Genomic DNA, 22,937 nt, shown 5'->3' on the forward strand with positions numbered 1-22,937 from the left:
ATCCAAACATCAGTGGGGGGGAAAAAATGGTGTTTTTTTTTGTTTTTTTTTTTTTTTTTTAATTATACAGTAGAAAAAATTGTTCAAACCTCGAGTTCCATCCTCACCCTGACTTCCAAGGAGTGAGGACACCAAATCCCCTGGGTTGGGGATTCCATACAGTACAAACAGCTCTGACCAGAGTACAAAAGTTACACTCTTCTTAAAAAAAAAATTAAAAAAAAATTCAAAAAGCACTGCTGATTGTTAGAATTGACTCCCAAAAAATCAGCAACTGCTCTTCAACAGCAGCAGCAGCATCAGGCATTTCAGTCCTCAAAGAGTTTTCTTTTAAACAGTTTAACCATTTGTGCTAATATTTGTCACTAGGTTAAATTTTTTTTAAGTCCTTTCACCAAAACCGTTATTTTCCTTTAAAAAAAAAGAAAGGGGTGGTGCAACCCCTGACATCCATTTATTTGGGGAATAAATGGTGTCATCTGCAAGGCACTACTACATTTAAAGGATACCATTGTCACAGTTTCACTATTTCGGTATTTTTATTTTTTTCTTTGTATTTTGTTCTGGTTGAAAGTCACAGTTTAAAAATAAAGGATAAAAATTGAGGTAATCAATTTCTTTCAATACCAAAATACATGAATTGAGCCAGTACCAGTCTGGTGAAAGGTCTTTGTAATACACAGCTATGACCATAGAGCACATGCAGCACAGCACAGGAGGGTTCTAGGCCTTTGTTCCGAGCTCTTCTGCTCCAGTTTTTAAGGAACACCTCAATTTGCACACTCACAACCCAATTATTTCCATTTTTTTTTGTTCACAGGGCTTGGAATTCCAGCTGGATCAAGCCCCATCTGTATTGATTTGAGAGCTGCACAAATTGGAGTTCTTAAAAAGAGTTCAGCAGAGCAAAAATCAGCTACAGCATCTTCATCTATTTTCAATCAATTGCACTTAAATCTACTCTGTATCCACTCAGGAGTTGAGACAAAGCCTCCAGCACGTGCCTGCTGTCCCAACCACTGGAATTTCTTCCCACATCACATCCCACTACTCTAAAAATATGGCTTTGCAGGTGAGAGAACTGGGACTGGAACAGCTGGGTTTACACTGAGTTCATTGGCAAAACAATTCCAATCGGAGCTCCATTTCCTAATGCCCCTTTTCATTGCAGCCCCGCCACCGCCAGAATTTTGGGATTCCTAAAAATTCTGGGCTGCGAAATCATTTCATGCAACCAACTGGATTTAGTTGTAAACCCCTGGCAGCCCCCCCCAAACCCACTGCTAGCTACCTTTGCTCTACAGGCACTACAGGATATTAAGACTAAAATTTAGCCATGCATAGATAAAACTCACGAGCTTTATCAGGATGCTCCACACTTGTGATCCAGGGAATACCCCAGGAAAGCCTAAAAACACAAACTAATTGCTGGCTTTTACTGGCCTCTAACAGGATACAAGTAGTTTTTATATAAAGTCTCGTGGTGTGCAAAAAATAAAAATAAAATAAAATACTAAAGTCTTCAATTCAGACAGCTTTTTAAATCTAGGAGGAAAGCAAGGAATGAAACCTTATCAATATTTCTACCCCAGCCTGCAGCACCTGGAATTCCACCTCTGCACTGGGCAACACTCACAGGACAGGCATCCAGCAATGAAGACCAAAACCACCTAAAATGTGCTTCAGGTTACTGAAATTTCACTTATTTCATATTCCAAAGGTAAAAAATAGAGCTCTTTAGCAAAGCATAAACTCTAATTCAGCCTCAGGTTTGATGGCAGGGGTTAAATCTCATTTTCCTGCCTCGGGATGAAGTTGTGCAGATACATTTGAAGTATTTTAAGTGTCCTGCAAGAGATTTTTCATTCCATTTCTTGCTGTATCACAAACATCTGGTCAGAAAGAAAAGCTGCAGTTGCAGTAAAAGATTGAGCCGTCCCTAAGGCAAAGGAATATGAAAATAAAAAATTCCTGCTGGGCTGCACTCACCTAAATTCTGAACACATGCATGCTATAATAATCTGCTTATTCAAATAAACTCCAATAATTACCTGTAAGTAGCTGCTAAGGTACTTTAGAATCCTTCAGGCAGGGATTTATAAAGCCTCCTTTAAAATGATACTGAATTAAGTCAGGACAGGCTGCCAGCATTCCTGTTCTATCATTTAGGAACTATAAAAAATCTGTTGCAAGTATTTAAAAAGCTGATTTCTCACCAGCACAGTGAAATGTTACAGCGTGCAAACTCCTCTGGAAGCTCCACAAACAAGTTCCTGCCTCTTTCAAGTAATATCCTTTGCTATTTTTTACCTTTGGAAATCATTTATCTTCATGAAAAGGAATTCTTTAGCTGAACAATCTCCCCCTTGCCTTGCCTTGCCTCATTTTTAGGACTGCAATAGGAATCCTCCAGGGATAATCTAAGCAAGGTGCACATTGCAGCCAGCCAGGAATTATTTTCCAGAATCCCAATGAGAGCACTGGGAAGAAATTAAGATTTCTCCACTGATTTCTCACCCTGAAATGTATAAATAGCTTTTCTTTAAAGTCAGAATTTCGCGTGCAGACTCAAACTGTGCAGAGGTTTGAGATGGGCTGAGCCCTGGCAAAGGTGGGGGTGGGAGTGTTCCCTCATCTCTCACTTTGGGAACACCCTGACAGCTCTGGGATTAGGGACTTTTATGAGTTGTTCCCACTGTTTCCACGATTTTCCCTTTGGGATTGCCTTGACAGCTCTGGGATTAGGGACTCTGGAAAGTGTTCCCCCATTTCTCGCTTTGGGAACACAACAACAGCTGTGGGATCAGGGACTCAGTTCTGAGTTTTCCCCACTGTTCCCCCATTTCTCACTTTGGGAACATCTTAACAGTTCTGGGATTAGAGACTCTGAGAATGTTCCCCCATTTCTCACTTTGGGAATGCTCTGACAGCTCTGGGATTAGGGACTCAATTCTGAGTTCTTCCCATTGTTCCCCCATTTCTCGCTTTGGGAACATCCCAACAGCTGCAGATTCGGGGATTCTACATTTTCTAATCATTCTCCCATTTCTTGCTTTGGGAACACACCAAGAGCTGTGGAATTAGGGGCCCATCTGAGCTTTTCCCATTCCCCCATTTCTCACTTTGGGAACTCTCTGAAAGCTGTGGGATCGGGGACTCCATTCTGAGTTCTTGCCATTTCTCACTTTGGGAACACCCTGACAGCTCTGGGATTAGGGACTCAATTCTGAGTTTTCCCCACTGTTCCCCCATTTCTCACTTTGGGAACACCCTGACAGCTCTGGGATTAGGGACTCAATTCTGAGTTTTCCCCACTGTTCCCCCATTTCTCGCTTTGGGAACATCCCAACAACTGCAGATTCAGGGATTCTAAATTTTGAATCATTCTCCCATTTCTTGCTTTGGGAACACACCAACAGCTCTGGGATCAGGGGCTCGTCAGAGTTATCCCCACTGTTCCCCCACTTCTCGCTTTGGGAACACACCAAGAACTGTTGAATTAGGAACTCTTCTGAGTTTTTCCCATTGTTTCCCCATCTGTCACTTTGGGAACATCCTGACAACTGTGGGATTAGGTGCTCATCCAAGCTTTTCCCATTCCCCCATTTCTCGTTTTGGGAATGCTCTGACAGCTCTGGGATTAGGGACCCAATTCCGAGTTCTTCCCAATGTTCCCCCATTTCTCGCTTTGGGAACATCCCAACAGCTGAAGATTCAGAGATTCTGTTTTTGAACCATTCTCCCATTTCTTGCTTTGGGAACACACCAAGAGCTGTGGAATTAGGGACTCAATTCTGAGTTTTTCCCATTGTTCCCCCATTTCGAGCTTTGGGAACACCCTGACAGCTCTGGAATTAGGGACTCTTCTGAGTCGTTCCCACTGTTCCCCCATTTCTCACTTAGGGAACACCCCAACAGCTGTTGATTAGGGACTCAGTTCTGAGTTCTTCCCATTGTTCCCCCATTTCTCGTTTTGGGAACACACCAAGAGCTGTGGGATTAGGGACTTTTCTGGGTTGTTCCCTGTGTTCCCCCATTTCTCGCTTTGGGAACATCCCAGCAGCTGTGGGATTAGGGACTCCAAGAAAGTGTTCCCCCATTTCTTGCTTCGGGAACATCCCAGCAGCTGCGGCATTAGGGACTCTCTTACTTTTTTTAATTATTCCCCCATTTTTTGCTTCAGGAACACCCAAAGAGTTCTGGGACTGGGGACTCTCCCGAGTCTGTTCCCCCATTTCTCGCTTTGGGAACCCCAATCCCACATCCTGAGTCCCCCCTGACCATCGATGCTCCTGTGCAACGATGTCCAAGGGACACCCAGGGATTGTTTGATATCTGCACCATGGCCCAATTCCACAATTACATTCTGACCTTTTTAAGGAAATAAATCCAGTTTTGCTTCTTTTCTCCTCCTTCTTCTTCTTTTTCCCACGTTTCCACCACAAGCCAGAGATTCCAGGTGATGCTTTGGACAGTCTGGAATTAAGGTGAAGTGGAAGCAATCCTGACAGTACGAACAGCTAAGCAGTTACCATGTTAAATGCCAACCTTAGGGGAACAATCCCTTAGTTTGGGAAGGAGTGCTGAAAACAGACATTTCACTCGATTTCTTGTGAGCCAGAAGGACAAAACAGCATTTTTGGTTCCTGACATAAGGACAGGAACACTCAGGATCCACGTGCTTAAATCTTCTGCTCAAAGAGGTCGTGGTACTCCTGCTCCTCCAGCTCCCTGTTGTACTTCTCAATTTCCCTGTTGGCTTCTTCCAAGTAATCATTCATGAACTGGTCCATTACTGGTTGGGAAAGGTAAAGGAAGAATATTTGTGCAAATGGAGTTTAGTAAAAAAGAACATCCAGATTTGAAGGAAGTGCCAGTTCTGGGACACTCAGTGAAAGCAGAAATTCAATATATTACTTTCTGGAAGTTCTAGAGAACTTCCAGAAGTTCTCTAGAACTTCTAGTTCTAGAAGTCAGAGCTACTCCAGCTCAGGGAATAAAGGAGCAGCACAAGGGATATTTCCCAGCCAGAAGGAAGATCTAAGAACAGCAAAACCACAGCAGGGTTAAATGGGATGTTAGGAAAAAATTCTTCCCTGGGTGGGTGGTGAGGCCCTGGCACAGGTTGCCCAGAGAGGTTTTGGACTCCCCATCCCTGGAAGGTGCTGGAATGAGATCAGCTTCAAGGTCCCTTCCAACCCAAACCATTCTGGGACTCTGAACACATTTCCAGCTGTTGAAAAGTTTAAAACTCTGCCCAAAACTCAAATCCCCCAGAAAGGCTTAACCAGGCCTGCAGCTTTCCCTGCCAAACACCAAGGGGAGGTGGAGTGAAGAATCCTGGAATGGTTTGGGGTGGAAGCAGCTTAAAGTCCATGTCATCCCACCTCCTGTTCATGGACAGAGACACCTCCCACTATCCCAAGGTGCTCCAAGCCCCATCCAACCTGGCCTTGGACACTTCCAGGGATCCAGGGGGATCAAGAATTTACCAGTGAAGTCCAAGTTTGCTGTTGGGCTTTGTGTTCAGAGACACCTTCCACTATCCCACGTTGCTCCAAGCCCCATCCAAACTGGCCTTGGACACTTCTGGGGATGGGGCATCAAGAATTTTCCAGTGAAGTCCAAGTTTGCTGTTGGGTTTTGTGTCCTGCAGACAGAAATCTGCTTAAAATTTTCAAGTTGTCCCACAGGGCACAGGAAATAACTCTGTTCTTATTCCAAAGCAGCATCACCTGGATTTTCACCAAGTTTGGAGAAGTTACTGTAAGAAGTAAACTGGGAATATAAAACCAATTTGGAAGTTGGTGACCAAAGACAAAAACAAAAGGAAGTTATGAAAATGAGAGAATCACAGAATCATTAAGGCTGGATAAACCCTCAGAGATCACCAAGGGCAGCCGTTAACCCAGCAGTGCCATGACCACCACAGACCCAGGTCCCCAGGTGGTGACCAAGGACAAGAGGAACCTTGGCAAGGAATTCCAGGGTAAAACTAAGGACAAAAGTATGATTGTTTTCACTGGAGTGTGTGCACACATGAAATTACATTCATTTGGAAGTTTTATCAGTCGTGCCCAGGCATTCAGTGCTATTACAGCACTATTTGGTTTGAAAAATATTTTTTTGACAAGCTGTGGTCCATAAATTATTCCCTGCATGAGCTCATGGGCAGTTTGGGGTTTGTTTTGTTGGTTCTATTCTGTTTCTGAAATCTTATCTCTCAAGAAAGGCTTTAAAACTAAGCTTTAGCTGGCAAGGAACTGGTTCTTTACCAATCTGCTTTGGCACTCAACATTTCAGAGCTGCACAGTTCTTTGCCTACCTAAAATCTTCCCCAAAACCCCTCATTTTAAAGGATACATGGATGATAATCCATTTTGTCACCAAAAAAATTCACAAATTGAGTCCCATTGTAAAAATAACCAGCTGGGAGTGGATCCAAGTGGCGTTTCACCTGCAGCAGGAAAAGAATTTAAATTAAACACCTGTAGGGACAGTCCTTACAAACTCAAATAGATAAAAGAAAATGAAAAGGCCATTACAGCAACCAAAGATGGCAAATTTTACACCTTCTCCTGCTTTCCAGAGTGAATTTGGAGCTCTGAGATCAGATTTATACCTCAAATCCCTCCTGGACAGCTCCAAAAGTGCTGTAATAATTTAGTGCTCAGCACACTTGTTGTGGCAGGTTCTCTGTCATCCAGATGGATATTTAAGGGAAATCAGCCAAAAGAAGGATTTGTAAATTATTGCTTTTACTCACATGGATGTTTTTGATTTCCTGAAGGGTTAACATTCCTCTGGTTTTCAGGGCTTTCCTCTGAGGTTTCTGTATGAAGAAGGAGATTCCAGTTATGTGACTACAGTGATAATGTGATATCACTGCTTAGTTGGTTAAAAAATAAATTTAAAACAAAAAAGAAACCAAACCACCACATAGAAGCACGTATTTCAAAAAATTCATTTTTAAAATTATGCAGTTCTATGAAGGCACTCACAACTATGTTCTGAAAACAAAAGTAAAAATTCACTGATCTTACAGAAACCACTCAGAAATTTAAAATTCTGTAAGTGTTTTAAACGAGACAATTTAAATACAGCTTTACTGTAAGAAAGCTGGCACAGGAACAGAAAAACAACTTTATTTTGAGCCTGAGAAATTCTGAAATCCTTTTCTTTCCTGCAGCATGTGGTAACTCTTAGAGCTATCTGAAACCCTCAATTAGCCATGACTGTACAAAAAGTGTTTATAGTCCTGAATTGCTCTAAGAGGAAACACTTCACACTTGAGATAAGCATTTAAGTTCCAAGTTTTCATAAAATTTAAGTAGTATTCCACCAAGAGCTTTCTTACATGGCAAAGCATTTGTCTCCATTTATTACCCCTGTGGTAAGTACAGAGCATGAGATAATCAGCACAGAAAATGGATTAATTCCCTGAATTAACACAGGGGAACAAAAGATGAGAACCTGAGCATCTCAGAAATTCAAAAACCTCAGAAATCTTGGAACTTTAGCAACTGCTCCAGCCACAGTCTGCAGAAAACACTTTTCCCTTCCTACACAAATTTTTGGAGGGAGACATTGTGCAAATCTTAATCCATATAGAAGTTAAAAATAATTTTAACTTACAAAATGTTCCAAAAAGTTGCCCAGAGAAGCTGTGGCTGCCCCTGGATCCCTGGAGGTGTCCAAGGCCAGGTTGGACAGGGCTTGGAACAATTTGGGATGGTGGAAGATGTCCCTGCCCATGGCAGTGGGGTGGAACTGGATGGGATTTAAGGTCCCTTCCAACCCAAACCATTGCAGGATTTTATGGATCTGTGATTCTGTCAATCAGCTGTGGCAGTACCTCTGTGCAAACTCTGCTTTCTGAGCTCCCTACAACAGCCACATTCCCTGCTCCTCACTCCTCACTGCACGCATACATCAGCCATGCAGATATACACTAATTAAAGATGACAAAATGAACAGGACTCTACCCTCCATTTCAGTGGATTACTTCCAAGGAGGTTTAATTTAGTGAATCAAAACAAATTTTCAGCTTTGCCAGCATTCAGGTACTGGAAGAAGATTTATTTCACAGCACACTTCAGCCCTTGGCAATCACAGCTCAGCTAAATCATCCTGTGTTTATCCTGGACATAATCCATTTGCTCAAGTATTCAAAAGCAAATCAATCCATGAATAAGCTGTAGCAAGCACTAAAACAATACAGAGATTACAACACACATTTGTAAACTCTTAGTCCCCTTCCTGAAATCCATTTGCACCCTAGAATGTCAATACCTTGGTAGAAGAAAAAGAAAAAAAAAGAGATTAATTAAGAAACCCAAACGTTTCACTGAGCCATTCGAATTTTTCCTTTGGCTGTTAAGAAATGCCAAGCACTGAACAAAAGGAAACCTGCCCACAAACCTGTTTTGCAGTTTCTCTGAGCCAATCTTTGATATCCTCTTCCTTCAGGGAGCAGCCAACGAACACAAGGAAATATTCCTGTTGACTGCTGCAGTCTCTGGGATCATTTCTGGAATCAGGAGGAGTTGGCCCCTCTGGAACAGGCACCAGGCTGAGGGAATTTGCTGCTGTGTTGTGACACACTTCAATGACTTTATCAGCATCTAACAAGGAGAAGACAGAAGGAAGAGGCTGATAATTGCTAATCTAATCTAACATCAACACTGGTGCAGACAGAATGCAGGGCAGAAATACTTTTTTAAACATCCATAAGGTGCAGTGTGATCACAACACCTCAGAGTAATTTGCCCTTACCTGAAAACTTCACTTTGCCCATGATGTGATAAATGTTTCCAGAAAAAGGACTTGGCTTGAGCAACGACTTAATTGCTGTTTGAAACAGAAGATAAACAGATTATCTCAACTTATTTTTCTTCTCCTTGGTGGAGCTTCTGGTAAAACCTGTGCAACTGATCCCTAATCCACATCCCACTGCTTCCAAAGGAAAAGCTGCCATGTGCCTTGGAGTCTCACTATGTAACATTTATTTTCTCATCCTTTGCCATGGAGTTTGGGAAATGAGGTGTGTTTGGCATAAGGAACTCTCACAGTGTGTGTGGGAGGTTAAAATCCTCTTTTACACTACTTAGCTAAGCAGAGGAGAGGTTTGATAATGCATCTACTCTAGAGCTGAGTCTGTTTTCTAGGAGCTACAAAGAATTATTTGGCATAAAAAGTAGAAGCTGATGGTCACTTATAAAACTGTATTTCAACACTCCCAAATACAATGAGACATAAAATAAAAAAAAGCAAACACAGGAAGTTGTCTCAGTCCTAGAAACCAAAAATTCAATTAGATTTTCATCTGAACAAAAATCATGGGACAATTTTCAAGAGCTGACACTAAGGAGCAGAATTTACTGTACTTTTAGGAAGGAAAGCTGAGTTTTCAATTAAAAATGAACTTCAGCAGTGATTAAATAACTGTGTTACGTCAGTGCCTTCCTTCCCCTCTATCCCTCAGCATCCCAAACTTGGATTTCAATCAAGTCAGGCAAAGTTCATTGGTACCTTTGCATTTGGTGACAAATCTTGTTTTCTCCAGAGGGCGGCTGAACCACACACAGATCTGAACCATGGGAGGGAACACGGGCCCAGCCCCATACCTGCCCTCATACCTGCACACAAAAACAAACACCTTCAACACACAGAAATCACAGCAGCTTCTGCTTCTCATCCAGCAAAAAACATCTGTTCTTTCACCACAGATGAGCCTTGATCAGAGAGGAAGGAAAATACAGAGATTTCTTCTCTGTGAAAATGTGCTGCCAACAGCATGACATTGGTCAAAGCACTCAGGACTCCTTTTTGCGCTGCCAACAGCATGACGTTGGTCAAAGCACTCAGGACTCCTTTTTCATGGAGTCATGAAATGGTTTGAGTCAGAATGGACCTTAAAAATCATCCCATCCCCAGCCCTGCCATGTGCAGGGACACCTTCCACTAGGCCAGGTTGCTCCAAGCCCTGTCCAACCTGGCCTTGGGCACTTCCAGGGATCCAGGGGCAGCCACAGCTTCTCTGGGCACCCTCACAGGGAAGAATTTTCCCTAAGATCTTATCTTTAGCTTAAAACCCTTCTCCCTTGTCCTGTCACCATCTACCCATGTCAAAACTCATTCTACTCCTTTTTTATGAGCCCTCTTTAGGTACTGCAAGGCTGCAAAAAGATCTCCCTGGATGCTTCTGATGCTCTTCCTGCTGCTTTCCTTCTCTTCCACATTACCCAGATCCAATTCTTGCATATTGTCATCAAATAGATTAACAGCTGCCCAAAAGTTTGAAATATTTTCTTTTCCTGTTCTCTGTCTTTGGCTCCATGCAATCCACCAGCAGCTCTGATGATATTATTCAATATCCTCACCCCAAGCCTTGTGCTTCACTCCAGTAGCTTTACTTGGCTACTTGCATCCAATTCAGAACCAGATTTATTAATAAAGAGATACAGACTGCAAGGTATGATAAATAAATGTTTCCAGCACAGAGCCTGGTCAGCCAGGAGTTATGATTGCTGAGAGCTGCAAATTTCTGCCAAAAAGGTGCAGCAGAAAGAATTGCAACAAGATGTGTGAAGAGCCCTGAGCCATGAGAAATCTCCCTCGGTGTTCAATGGAAATTTGGTGCCACGTGGGTTTGTGGCTGAGCTGTGCCAGGGCTGTCACTGAGGTTCCTGGTTTTTGTGAATAATTGCTCTGCTAATGGCCAGACTGACAGAGCAAGCTCATTCCAGTAATGCTGAATGGCTGTCAGGATGAAATTACTCCAGTCATTATTGACCTCACCCATCCCAATCCTTCCCAGTTTATTCCCACTGGGAATATTCTTGCCTATTCTTCTGGAAAGCAACAGTAATCTTGCTATTGATTTAAATGGTGGCCAGAAAGGAGCTTTTTCCCCCCATAAAAGGGCAGCAATCTTGTATCCACTAAGAATAATCATCAGCTCTCTTAAAAATGATTTACAAAGCTGCTGCCTGTTCCAAAAGAGTAGTTTTAGGGAAAAAAAAATATATATAAATGAAGTTAGTGAAACATTTTAATCTTCAAGTTAATTAGAAAAATAGTTTTAATACTTCTTAGTCTAGATACTTGCCAGCCAGGGTACATTAAATATCGAGCTCTCATCATCTGAGGACTTGAAAAACTGCTTTCTGAGAGAATTAGTTCAATATCCTCATTCCTGTAAAGAGATAAAAATGAAGATTTTTAATTTTCTGAGTTAAATACAATGGCCACTATCTATGTACATAAAACATAATGTGCTAGTGACAGTAAAATTAAGAGCACTTTTCCATTAGTATGGCAGTAACAGCAACATAAATCACACTCTGCAAACAAAACACATTTCCTAATCCCTGTATTTATATGCCCATAAACGTAAAGGGAAAATCCCTTTTGCACGAGAAGCAATTAAGAAAAAAATCTGCATTTCCTTCCTATAAATCACCAGAGTAAAAACATGAGAACAGAAGTTTCTGAGTGCTGGTGGCCCATGTGCCAAAAGCAATAAATCCTGCTGGAAGTTACCTTGTTACAATCCCATTTTCTGCCAGGATGAAGGAAACTGCAGGATTTGCTGCTCTGATCAGGTTCTGCAGCTGCACCAGCAGTGGGTGCCTCTGCTCTGTGGCATGACTTGTGAAAACCACATTACTCACCAGTCCTGTGGAAGGAAATCAGGGGATATTTTACACAGTTCAGGCATGTAAACAGTGACTAATAAACCATTCAGTGATATTCCAACCATTCTTCTCTTATTTTCCTTCCCTCTCAATGCATTCTTTCATTAAAGACAAAAAGAAAATCCACTACAACAAAAAACCAAGCAGAGAATGTTTCATCTAACAGAATCAGTTTAGACTCAATCCACAGAATCAATTAATTAAAATAACAAATCCATACAAGAATCAATTTGAGCAGGACTAGTTTAAAAAAAAAGAACATTAGGGTGTGATGAATTCAATGTGCAGTAAGAGACTGAACAGCTAAAAATCAGTATTTTGGACACTCAGTTGCCACAAGAGAAGGATTTAGGATTATTCTTTGCCTTTAAAGACTCCAAAAGGTTATTCAGACAGCAAGACTGAATCCATGAAGCATCAAAAATTAACAGAAAACCATCCAGTTGATTTCAGTTCTAGGACCCCTGCTTTCCAATTCTACATGATTTGACTTTCAGCCCAGTTCTTCAAAGAAACTGCAGTGTCAACACTTGGTGCCTCCTTAGGATGTCTGCATTGTCCTGAGTGGGAGGGATGGAGAGGAAATGGAAAGGAAACAGCCTCAAGTTGTGTCAGGGGAGGGTTAGATGAGATATTAGGAAATATTTCTTCATGGAAAGGGTTGTCCAGCCCTGCCCAGGGCAGTGGTGGAGCCCCCATCCCTGGAAGTGTTCAAAGAACACGTGGATGTGGCTCTTGACAGGGGTAATGGGGAACTGGGCAGTGCTGCTGGGTTGATAATTGGGTTTGCTGATCTTACAGGTCTTTTCCAACCTAAAAATTCTGTAATTCTACAAGAAATGTTATTTCTTTGCTCAAGATGTGCAGCCCTGCTCTGACACTTTCCTGTGACTACAAGTGGAGTGGAAGGGAGAACTGAAAATCTCAAATATCCAGGAACAACTGAGCCAGGGTGCATTTCCTCTGCCTCCAACTATTCAAAGCAAAGATGTAACAACGGATCACACCAATTCCTGGTCTTTACACAAAGTCTTAAATCACATTAATCCATGCAAAGGCTGCTTTACACACAAATTCCTGCACCAAATATTTCTGGGGCTGTTGAATTGCACCACAGACTCCCAGTCACTGCTCTTTGCATCACTGACCCTTCCAAGCCAGAACTTCATTAACAGCACAGATCTCCATCACTGTATTTCTCTTTTAACAGAAAGTTTCCACTCCAATTTCAGCCACATCCATGTATTTTCCAATACACACTTGCTCTTGGAAGAGGGGAAAGGAGAACAGCAAGCACCCTTTGAAATTTAAGCCATGTGCAGGCTTGAAATGATATCAGGTTTGGGGATATTAATCATGAAATTAGGATAAAAATGTGAATAAAATAATAATTCTACCCCTGGACTATTCCAGGCCAGGTTGGATGGGGCTTGGAGCAGCCTGGGATGGTAGAAGGTGGAAGGGGGTTGGAATCAGATGAGCTTTGAGGTCCCTTCCAACCCAAAGCATTCTGGATTTCTGAATCACCCACCACCAGCCTGTGGCTGTGCCACTGAGCTGCCACTGAGTCCATGTGACAAATGGCAGCACCAAGCCTTGGAGAGGATCCATAACTGTCCAGGATAAGCTGGAAAATCTCTAAGTTAAAAAAAAAACCAAAAAACAGGGAGTGTAACTCAAAGAAAAACAAAACAACTTCCTGAGAATTGGAAGGTGCCTTCAAGGCTTCAGAAATGAACAAATTTAACCTTTTTTATTTAAATTGCCACTGCCATCTTTGTTTCTAAGAGATGCATTTTGAAGACCACCCAGTTTTGTTTAAATCTTTATTTATACACTCCTCTAAAGAAAAGAACCCTTGCAGCCTGGGGAATAACATGTTCAATGGAAGCAGGAAAGGAACAGGAGGGATGGATTAAAAATACATATGCTGTATGAAAATAATGGCTCCTCTTTGCTCCTAAACTTACAATGGGAATATTTAACAATGGTGATGTCTTAATTTGTGTTCTATATGAAATTGTTTCACAAGGGATGCCAGGGTGCCCTTGGACTAGGAAGGTATCATCTTACAGCTTCTGTGTAAGAAAGAAAGGACAGAAAGACCAAAAAAAAAATAAAGAAAAGAGAGACAAAAGGGAATTACAGCACACAGATGGTGGCAGGAATTTTTGGAGAAGTTTAAGGAAGTATGCACAGGATACTCCTGTTGGTCTTTGGCTTTGTCAGTTCTCCCCAATCCCCATCTGCCTCTGTCAGTCTTGGGCCTCTCCAAACAGAAATTCTGGAAAATGTCACATTGATAACATGCCCAGGAACTCCTGTGATACAGAGAAAGGCAGCAGAAGGCAAACCCAATTCACTCCCCACATGTGAAGATAGAAGGAAAAAGTACAGCTCCAAAGTCTAATTAATTCCTTCTAATTAATTCCTACTTGGCTTTTCTCACACCCAACAAAGTTCTGGTTTCAGATCTCTACAAAGCCCAGTACAGTTCTAGATATTGAGAATTTTAGACTTTCTGTACTAACAGACCCTAACTCCCAAGAAAACACTAATTTGACCTGAAGCCATAAAGAAAACTGCCAAAATTAATTAATAACTAAAATCACAAGTGTATAGTTTAGTTCAAAACATATAATATCACAAATTAAAAAACTTAGAGTTCAGGGTTTTAAAGTATAGTAATATATATAAAACAAAATAAAAGTTTTAGAACAAAAGCTTCTTCTTCACCTTCTTCATAAGTTTGAGTAGGATTTTGTAATTAGACAGAAAAATCTGCATTGCAGACTTCAAGTAGTTAATTATTAAGTTAAATGTAAAAACAATTTAAGTATCATTTTTAGTTAGATAGTTTAACCTTAAAAAACCTTAAAACAAAAATTAGTTAACCATTTTGTACCTTATTAGTAAAATACTAAATACAAAGCTCACTACCTATAAAACTGTGATATTTTTTAAAAATAAACATTTAAATCTAAACACAAAATATCATCTCAAGTACCTTCAATCACAACTTAAAAAAAAAATCCAAAAAACCAACACCACACAGTCTTGGTACCTTCTCCATCAATCTCTGCCCTGTGTGTGCCTGGCCCTGTCACTCTTGTACCTTCAATCCCAACTTCAACAAGAAAAAAATCCAAAAACCAACACAACACAGTCCTGACCTATTGGTGACACAGCAAAACAAACAATATTGGGGTGCACACCATTCCAGAAATATAAATTAATATCTCAGTGTGAATGTCTCATTAAATCTTGCTGTTGTTGCACCAAAAATGAATTCCCAGGTGTGTGAAACATAAGGAATTTTCTCTCAATTGTTCCCAGAGCAGCTGTGGCTGCCCCTGGATCCCTGGAAGTGTCCAAGGAGAGGTTGGACAGGGCTTGGAGCACCCTGGGACAGTGGAAGGTGTCCCTGCCATGGCAAGGGGTGGCACTAAATGCATTTAAGGTCCCTTCAACCCAAAACCAGTCTGTGATTCTATGAATTATGCAGATGTAAATTCTCTACTACTGCACACATGACACAATTCTGCATCTGTCTGGAAAGTTTGAGTGGGCCACATCTCACTTCAAAGCATGCTTTTCCTCCTGAACCTTTTACACAAAAATTACCCCTATTTTTGTGAAACTATTTCTTTCTACAAAGCGACCTCTCAGGCATCTGGTGTCACATTCTGTATCACAGAACTGCATGACAACACTTTGCAATGTGCAGAAATTATTCCCTGCCACAAGAACATTCCTCTAACCTCCAGTATTTGTAATTCTTGCAGCATTTTGACTGCAAGAAAATCAGCTACTCTTGTCCTGGGCATTTTGCAGTTTCTCCTTCAACAATGACCAATTCTCACCCAATCCAGTCTGTACAAATTCACTTTAAGAAAAACAAAACTTTGAGTGTTTTATTTATTCTTTCATAAAACAATTTGCACCTTTAACTTCTCTGCAGTTATTAATAATTCTTCATATTCTTAACATTCTCCTGCTCTCTTCAATTTTACCAGGGGCTGTATACGTGATAATTTTCCAATGTGGAGCACCAACACTTTTCTCCAAATAAAATATTGATTTATGTAACAGCACCCACTTTCTGTCCAGTTTGTTCACAACTTCATTCTTTAAGGTTCTCTTCACACAAGAAAAAGAGGTGGCAGCACTCTGGCAGCCAAGCAGAGCAATCAGAATTTAAGCAGCCACCAGAAGGGCACAGAATCCTACTCTGATTTTCCAACAACTGCATTTAAATATGAAGACAAAATAAAACCAAAAATAAACCCAACCTGGCCTTGAACACTTGGGGCAGGGATTTGAAGGCATTTATGCCAAATTCTGCTTTAATTCCCAAGCCTGGCAAGGAGGACAGTGCAGCCAGTGATTGATTTCAGGAATAAAACTGAACACCCTGCAAGGACCCTCCAGGCCACACCAGGAGAAGGATTTGGGGAACAAGATCACCCCTCATTTTTCCCTTTTTAATAATAGAGCAAAAATGAAAATAAAGCTCCATTTCCTCACACATCCCCAAAGGAAGGTGGAACTCCAATCCATTTCACTCCCAGTTACAACAGTTCAGTGTGAGCAGTTTAATTAATGTTTAATTCATGATTTTAGGAAACCCATCTTGCACATGAGGACTTCAAAATGGATCATGCTCCAGAATTTTTACAATTTCTGCCTATGTTTGACAGAGATTGTCTGTTCTTACCTCCAAGAGTTTATCATGACTCTTTGGCTACATCTATTAATAGCACAAAATAATAAATACAGGTATTTATTTGGCCACATGGCTCAGGTATTTGTAATTCTTGCAGCATTTTGACTGCAAGAAAATCAGCTACTCTTGTCCTGGGCATTTTGCAGTTTCTCCTTCAACAATGACCAATTCTGTAAAGCTCAAAGTCAGCAAAAGTGACACATACCTTGTGAACACTGGTCCAAGAACTTGGGAAAAAGAAGCCTAAAAAACCAAAAAAAGTTCACATATCAGGAATGGATATTATTTAAGTAAAACATTTACATTCACTTGGATGCTGACATAGTCTCACAAACCAAACCATTTTCATGCTTCTTTTCCTCAATCCATGTAACTGCAACATCCTCACAGGTTTTCTTTCAGGACTTTTCCCCCAAAAATCAGTTTTGTAGATGGTTTTAATTCTCCAATAGATTTAAGAGCTAATTCCCACCATGCAATTTCTTCTGTACTCTAAGAAATAGAAGCAGAACTCTAAGAATTGAAGGAGAAACGCTTCAATGTTATTTTAATTCTTATTTAAACAATAGGAATTTAAAATTTGCCCTAAAGAATTGTGCCTTTCAAAGAGTGGGAACTTTCCATAGAAAGACTGGATGTACAGAATGCCAATTTCTCCTGCTGTGCCAGACAAGTGACAATTCTTTTCAGGAGTTTTATCATGGAAACAAACCTTCAAGAAGAGGAATTTTACCTGTTCCCTTCAACTCTTTCTCCCCTGCCCTGGTCTGCTAAATCAGAATGGGGAAAAGCTCCATGCCAAGCTCATGGAAGAGCTGGATCTCTACAGTGATGAACTCTGAGGCAGGAAATGGGTTTGATTTTCTTGAATGCAAGTTTCAAGCCAGACATGAAATCCACTCTGTTCCATTCTCCCAGTGAAATCACCAAAGCTTCCCAACTGCAAGGTTTGCCATTGACACTGTGTGGCTACTTGGGAAATTCTTATCAGAAGAAACTCCAAAGCAAAATAGAAATAATCTCCAGCACAGGCTGAGCCTCTGCCTTCAATTGCTTCTGCACTTGAGGAGAAAAACAGTGTGAAAGGACTGCAGGCTGCTGCTGCTGCTAAACACTACACAGTACCAGGACTAGTAACACGTTAGTAAGTTAAAAATAAAACAGAAATGGAACTTGTCTTTCCTAGAATTATGGAAAGAACAAGTTTAAACAGCACTCCAGCATCAATTCACTAATTTTTTTATGTAGTCTTTAATATTTGTTTGGTGTCTTTGTCACGGAGACAAGAGGAAGCAGCAAGGTAAGGTCTATTTATTGACTATTGCAAAGCACAAGCAGCACCTTGGTTAGTGTTTAAAAACAGCCAGGAAATGTCAAGAATGCACTTTTAGAAACTGCTTGGGCAGTTCTCCTCTAAGCTGTGATGCACAGTTTGATCACAAACAGAAGCAGTGCTACCAACTCCAAAAACTCTAACTGCTGGAACTTACTTTTATCAAATCAGCTGCAAGGCATAATTAAAAAATTGGAGTGTTACAATTTTACAGGTAGGTCTGAGAAATGATTCCCATGTTTGTTGAAGTCTGGAGCACACACATTTACTATGAAACCAAACTATTTCCAAAGGTCAGTGACTTGGCTCTGTGACCATTTCCTCCCCACCCTGGCTCTGCAGTAACCCAGGATATCAGATTTTAACACTTGCAATGCTTTGGTTTCCGTGCTTTGTCATTCCCTTCCCCATTTCAGGGATTGTTTCCTTTCAATTCCATATTTGAAACCTGTAAAGTCTTTTTAAACATCCAAAAGTAGTGGCAGAATCAATAACCCATGAGATGCACATCTCCATTTTTAATCTGACGTACTACAAGATTGCAAAAAAGAGAATTATTCAGAGGACAACTGACTGTCCAAATGTTACAAGGCCTTTAACCAAAATATTTATATTTACACAAACTTTATTTATTCTTTTAGGAACTGAACTTCTACTGGAGCTGAACTTCTGTTGATATTCTATATAATTAAATATCCACTAGAAACCAAGTGCTATCCTGATAAACCAAACAGCACTTCCAAGTTCCTCCAAGATGGATTATTAAGCAATTTTATGGGATTTAAGTGGCTTTTAACCATCACAAATCACTAATTATTATCAAAGTGATACCAAAAATTGACATATCTGCTCTTAAATGTGTTCAAATATTTCAAAGCACACCTGTGTTCCATGTAGCAGCTCAGAGGCTCCACGCAGGTGTTGATTGTTCCAATGATGAAAGAAGATTTCACATCTGGGTCAGGATGAGTCTGCAGAGCTTGCACAACATCAATAACATCAGTGTACCTGCAAGAATCCAAAAGGAAAAATGGGTTCAGAGAACCAGAACAGTTCCCTACTCAGGAAGAAATTGATGGCTTGGAGGAAAACTAGATTTCCAAAAGAACTACCAAAAGAGATGGAAAGCAGCTCAGAGCTTGGCAGATCCAAACAAATTAAGCAAATCCAGCATATAACCTGACTGGTAGTTACATTAAAATTAAATTATTAACAATCCAGAGAAAAACAGTGTAAACCTTGCACTGAACAACTGGCAGCTTGCAGAAAGCACAAAAAGCACAATATAACACAAACATTTTATGCCTAATGCCAAGTAAATGAAGCACAAATTGAGTTAAAAAATGAATAAAATAACAGCCTCTCTCAGTTATCAGCATCCCAATTTAAATATGTTTCTACCATTAATGCATCCATTTTTTATCAGGACTTCCACCACTGCTGCATTTTATCTCTGTATGACATCAAGGCTTAGGTGAACCTGAGTTTTCATTTCAGGTATTTATTTCTCAGCCAGTTACAAACTTTTATCTACAAACTTTTATTCAGTTATCAGTTGAATGGGATATTTAGAGAACTCCAGCTCCTCTAAAGTAACTAACACCTAACTATCCATAAAGAATTAAAAACTTCCAATTATCTGTTCCTGAAGCCAGTGCTGCTACCAGAGTATCAGTTATTTTGCCCATCAATTGATTTAACACCATCCCTACTAATTACACAAAAAAAATAAATCAATCTGGCTCCAAAATGGAAAAAATGATGGTTTTTAGCACTATCAGAATGGACCATAATGAAGAAAATGCTGAGCTCCATTTGTACATCCTCAGTGAGAAGGATAAAGTGGAAATCACAGCAGCCAAGTCAGGGTAGTGCCTCCCTCATGCTGGTTTGTGTCACCTTCTAATGACTCAGAAGATGATCCTGGTTCTCAAATGCTACATTGGAGATGGAAATGTCAAACACAGGTAGGTGGCTCAGTCTTCACCTTTATCCCACAAGGAAAATGGCATTTATCCAAAACACATCACTAAGTCCTCCTCTGTTATCACCTGCTCTATCAGGCAACAAGATTTTTGACAGTTTGAACTCTGCTGGCAGTTCTGGAGTCAGAATCACAGAACAGTTTGGTTTGGAAAGGACCTTTAAAGGTCACCTTAGTTCAACCTCCTGCAACAACCAGGGACATCTTCCACTACCCCAGGCTGCTCCAGCCTGGCCTTGGACACTGCCAGGGATCCAGGGGCAGCCACAGCTTCTCTGGGCACCCTGTGCCAGGGTCCCACCACCCTCACAGCCAGGGATTCCTTCCCAATATCCCACCCAAATCTCCCCTTTCTCAGTGGGAGCCATTCCCTGTGTCCTGTCCCTCCAGGCCTTGTCCCCAGTCCCTCTCCAGCTCTCCTGGAGCCCCTTCAGGCCCTGCAAGGGGCTCTGAGCTCTCCCTGGAGCCTTGTGAGCCCCTCCAGTTCTCCCAGCCTGGTTTCAGGGCAGAGGGGCTCCAGCCCTGGAGCAGCTCTGTGGCCTCCTCTGGACTCTCCAGCACCTCCAAGTCCTTCTGCTGTTGGGATCTAAGAGCTGGGGCAGCTCTGCAGGTGGGATCTCACCTGAGCAGGGCACAGGGGCAGAATCCCCCCTCCCTTGCTGCCCACACAGAGGGGTTCTGAGCTGTGAGTGCACCCAGACCATGGAAGGAAAGCTGAGGACACCTTTTTTACAGGAGCAACAAAACCAACAGGGACAGAAAAGCTGAGTTTGGTCCATATATAAACCAGAATTGCCTTATTCTGCACAACAGTCCTAAAAGTTTGGATTCTTTACCCTTGCAGCACCACCAGGAGCCTGTTGTTCTTCCCAGTGGGCTTCCCAGAGCTCTTCAGGGTGGACTGATGGACCCCAAGGTTCTGCTGGGCCTCCAGGAGCCCGGTCAGGAAGCGCTGGAAGTGGGAGGCGCTGAAACACTGCGGGCTGTCCATGGTCTGCCGATACACAATCCACCTGGGGCACACACAGGGAGCAAGGCAGGTCAGGAGCTGGCACACAACAGCTCTGTTTTCTCCCTATTGTCCTAAATTGAAGGCAATCTGTATTATATTTGCCATCTGTTAGAGGTGGGGCAGTTATCTTCTGTTCATTGGGCAGTTTGCTTTATCTCTTCCACAGCCAATCCTCCCTCCGGGGAGATCTCTGCTGTTCATGGGCCATTAATTATTAATTATGTTTGTGGTGGTGCTCACAGGGGTCCCAAGATGAGGGAAGAGATGAGAATTTTGACTCTGTGTTTCAGAAAGCTGACTTATTATTTTATGATATATATTATTTCAGATTTAATGTTTCAAAAAATGTTTCATTTGTTTTATCACCATGAAGGAGACGCTTATGCAGGAATATCTATTAACTCTGTGTCCTAGGTTACAATATAAAGATGTATTCTATTCCTATCCTCAAGAGCTGTTGAAACCAGGAGGAGCACTGTTTTTTCCTTATCTCCTGTTGATGGGGCCCATCAATGCCTTTCTGCATGGCTCAGAGGTAACTCCCTCTGGGAGCCATTTCTGTTTATTGGGCCCACCATATGGCTTATAGAATGATATCAGCCCATTGTAAGAGGCTCTACCCAGGGGGGAGGAGCTAAGCATTCCCACCTGGATATAGTCTGGGGTTCGGGACAGAACAGTCAGTTTTTCCACTGGATTCCCAGAGGAATGGCTGTCTTTTCCACTGCTCCATCAGACCCACACCTACCACTCCAGGAGGGCTGCAGCCACCATTCCAACTGGACTGCTACCAACAGGGTGTCAGGTTGTATTCTGACTCTCTCAAGGGTTTTTCTTTTGTATCATTGTATGTATTTTGGGCTTTTTTTTCCCTTTTCCTAATAAATTACATTTCTGATTTGGAGTGTCTCACTGGTCTTGCTTTCAAAGCAGAACACCTATTTTCAAGCAACAGACCAAAATGAAGTTTGACAAGGCCAAAGATTTCACATCTCTCATCATGATCTCGTTCCACGTGGGGAATGGGAATTTATTTGGCTTTCTATCATTTCCAGCATATGCACATTCTTTACATGGCTGCCAAAGGGGTTTGTGGGTGTTTTTTGTTGTTTTTCAATAAAACAACGTTCAGCAGCTTTTTTCAAAGCTGTACATCATATGAGTAATTCTGATCACTCGCAGTGATGCAGTAAACAAAAATTAGACAAATCCAATTCAAGACTCTGGGCATGAAAATATTTCACTGCAAAAATGGAAAGTAACAATGACATTTGCAGGAAAACACGAGGAGATGTGTTATTACACAACCTTCAAAAGTCACCTTACATGTTTGCCCTATAACAGAGCCACAAAACTGTTCTGAATCAACTCGGTAAAATCAAGACATTGAGTTAAAAGTAAAAGAACAGCGCAGAACATGGCTAAGATTAAATGCTAAGGTGTTTGGCTGTAAGAATTAAAAGGGTAAGATTTTTTTTTTTTATTTTTCAGATGCTCTATCAAGACACAGACTGGCAAATTCCTATAGCAGATTCATCTCATTGCCATATAACAGATGTCCTGAATGCACCTCAAATCAGGTTAAATTAAAAACAATGCTGTGGGGCAAGGACTGCTAGTACAGTCTTTTCTCAAAAAACAACCAAAAAAACATTTTAAAATCACTACAGATCAATAAATGGAAGCTCTTCACCACATGGAATAAGCAACAAAGAAATCTCCTGTGCTGTTTTTCTGTCTAAATGTATAGATTTAAGGGTGAATCTACCTGGCAGTCTGAAATTATGTTTAAAAACCACCAAATGAAACAGTGATAATTATTTTTTGCCTTCATGCCAAGATGTTTTTTGGTGATCAGTGTAAGCAGAGCTGCACCAACCTCCCATGCTCCTTGGTGAAAGTAACAAGGAAAGAACAGAGGTCGCTGGAACGGCACCCGGGCAGCCCAGTGAGGATGGTGATGATCACCTGCAACACAGGAACAGGACAAGGCAAGTCTAAACACAAAATAACCACAGAAACACTGGTGCAGACACCAAAAAGGCTGTTTTCTATGATTCATATAGATTTTTCTTTTTTTAAAGAAAATCCACAGTTAACCAACCTTAAAATCAGATTTTAAAACATTCCTAAGGGTTTATTACCAGAATGGTCTCTGAACCAGACCCCAGCAATATTGCCAT

The 22,937-nt window shown here is 41.3% G+C and overlaps 1 protein-coding gene across 1 annotated transcript in view; it reads right to left on the reverse strand.

Moving 5' to 3' along the window:
• Positions 1–32: 32 nt before the first annotated feature.
• Positions 33–22,937, reverse strand: part of CUNH20orf194 (chromosome unknown C20orf194 homolog) — a 67,695-nt gene continuing 44,790 nt past the window's right edge. The window contains exons 26-37 of the mRNA XM_014310559.2: positions 22,634–22,722; positions 20,579–20,755; positions 18,641–18,766; positions 16,631–16,668; positions 11,545–11,680; positions 11,111–11,197; positions 9,532–9,638; positions 8,776–8,850; positions 8,422–8,624; positions 6,767–6,832; positions 6,364–6,457; positions 33–4,795 (exon numbers count right to left, since the gene is read on the reverse strand). Coding sequence (XP_014166034.2) covers positions 4,683–4,795; positions 6,364–6,457; positions 6,767–6,832; positions 8,422–8,624; positions 8,776–8,850; positions 9,532–9,638; positions 11,111–11,197; positions 11,545–11,680; positions 16,631–16,668; positions 18,641–18,766; positions 20,579–20,755; positions 22,634–22,722 — 1,311 coding nt within the window. The 3' untranslated portion in view covers positions 33–4,682. The remainder of the gene's footprint in view (positions 4,796–6,363; positions 6,458–6,766; positions 6,833–8,421; positions 8,625–8,775; positions 8,851–9,531; positions 9,639–11,110; positions 11,198–11,544; positions 11,681–16,630; positions 16,669–18,640; positions 18,767–20,578; positions 20,756–22,633; positions 22,723–22,937) is intronic.

The sequence above is a fragment of the Geospiza fortis genome, unplaced genomic scaffold, assembly GCF_000277835.1.
Source record: "Geospiza fortis unplaced genomic scaffold, GeoFor_1.0 scaffold62, whole genome shotgun sequence".
In the NCBI taxonomy this organism is placed as follows: Eukaryota; Metazoa; Chordata; class Aves; order Passeriformes; family Thraupidae; genus Geospiza; species Geospiza fortis.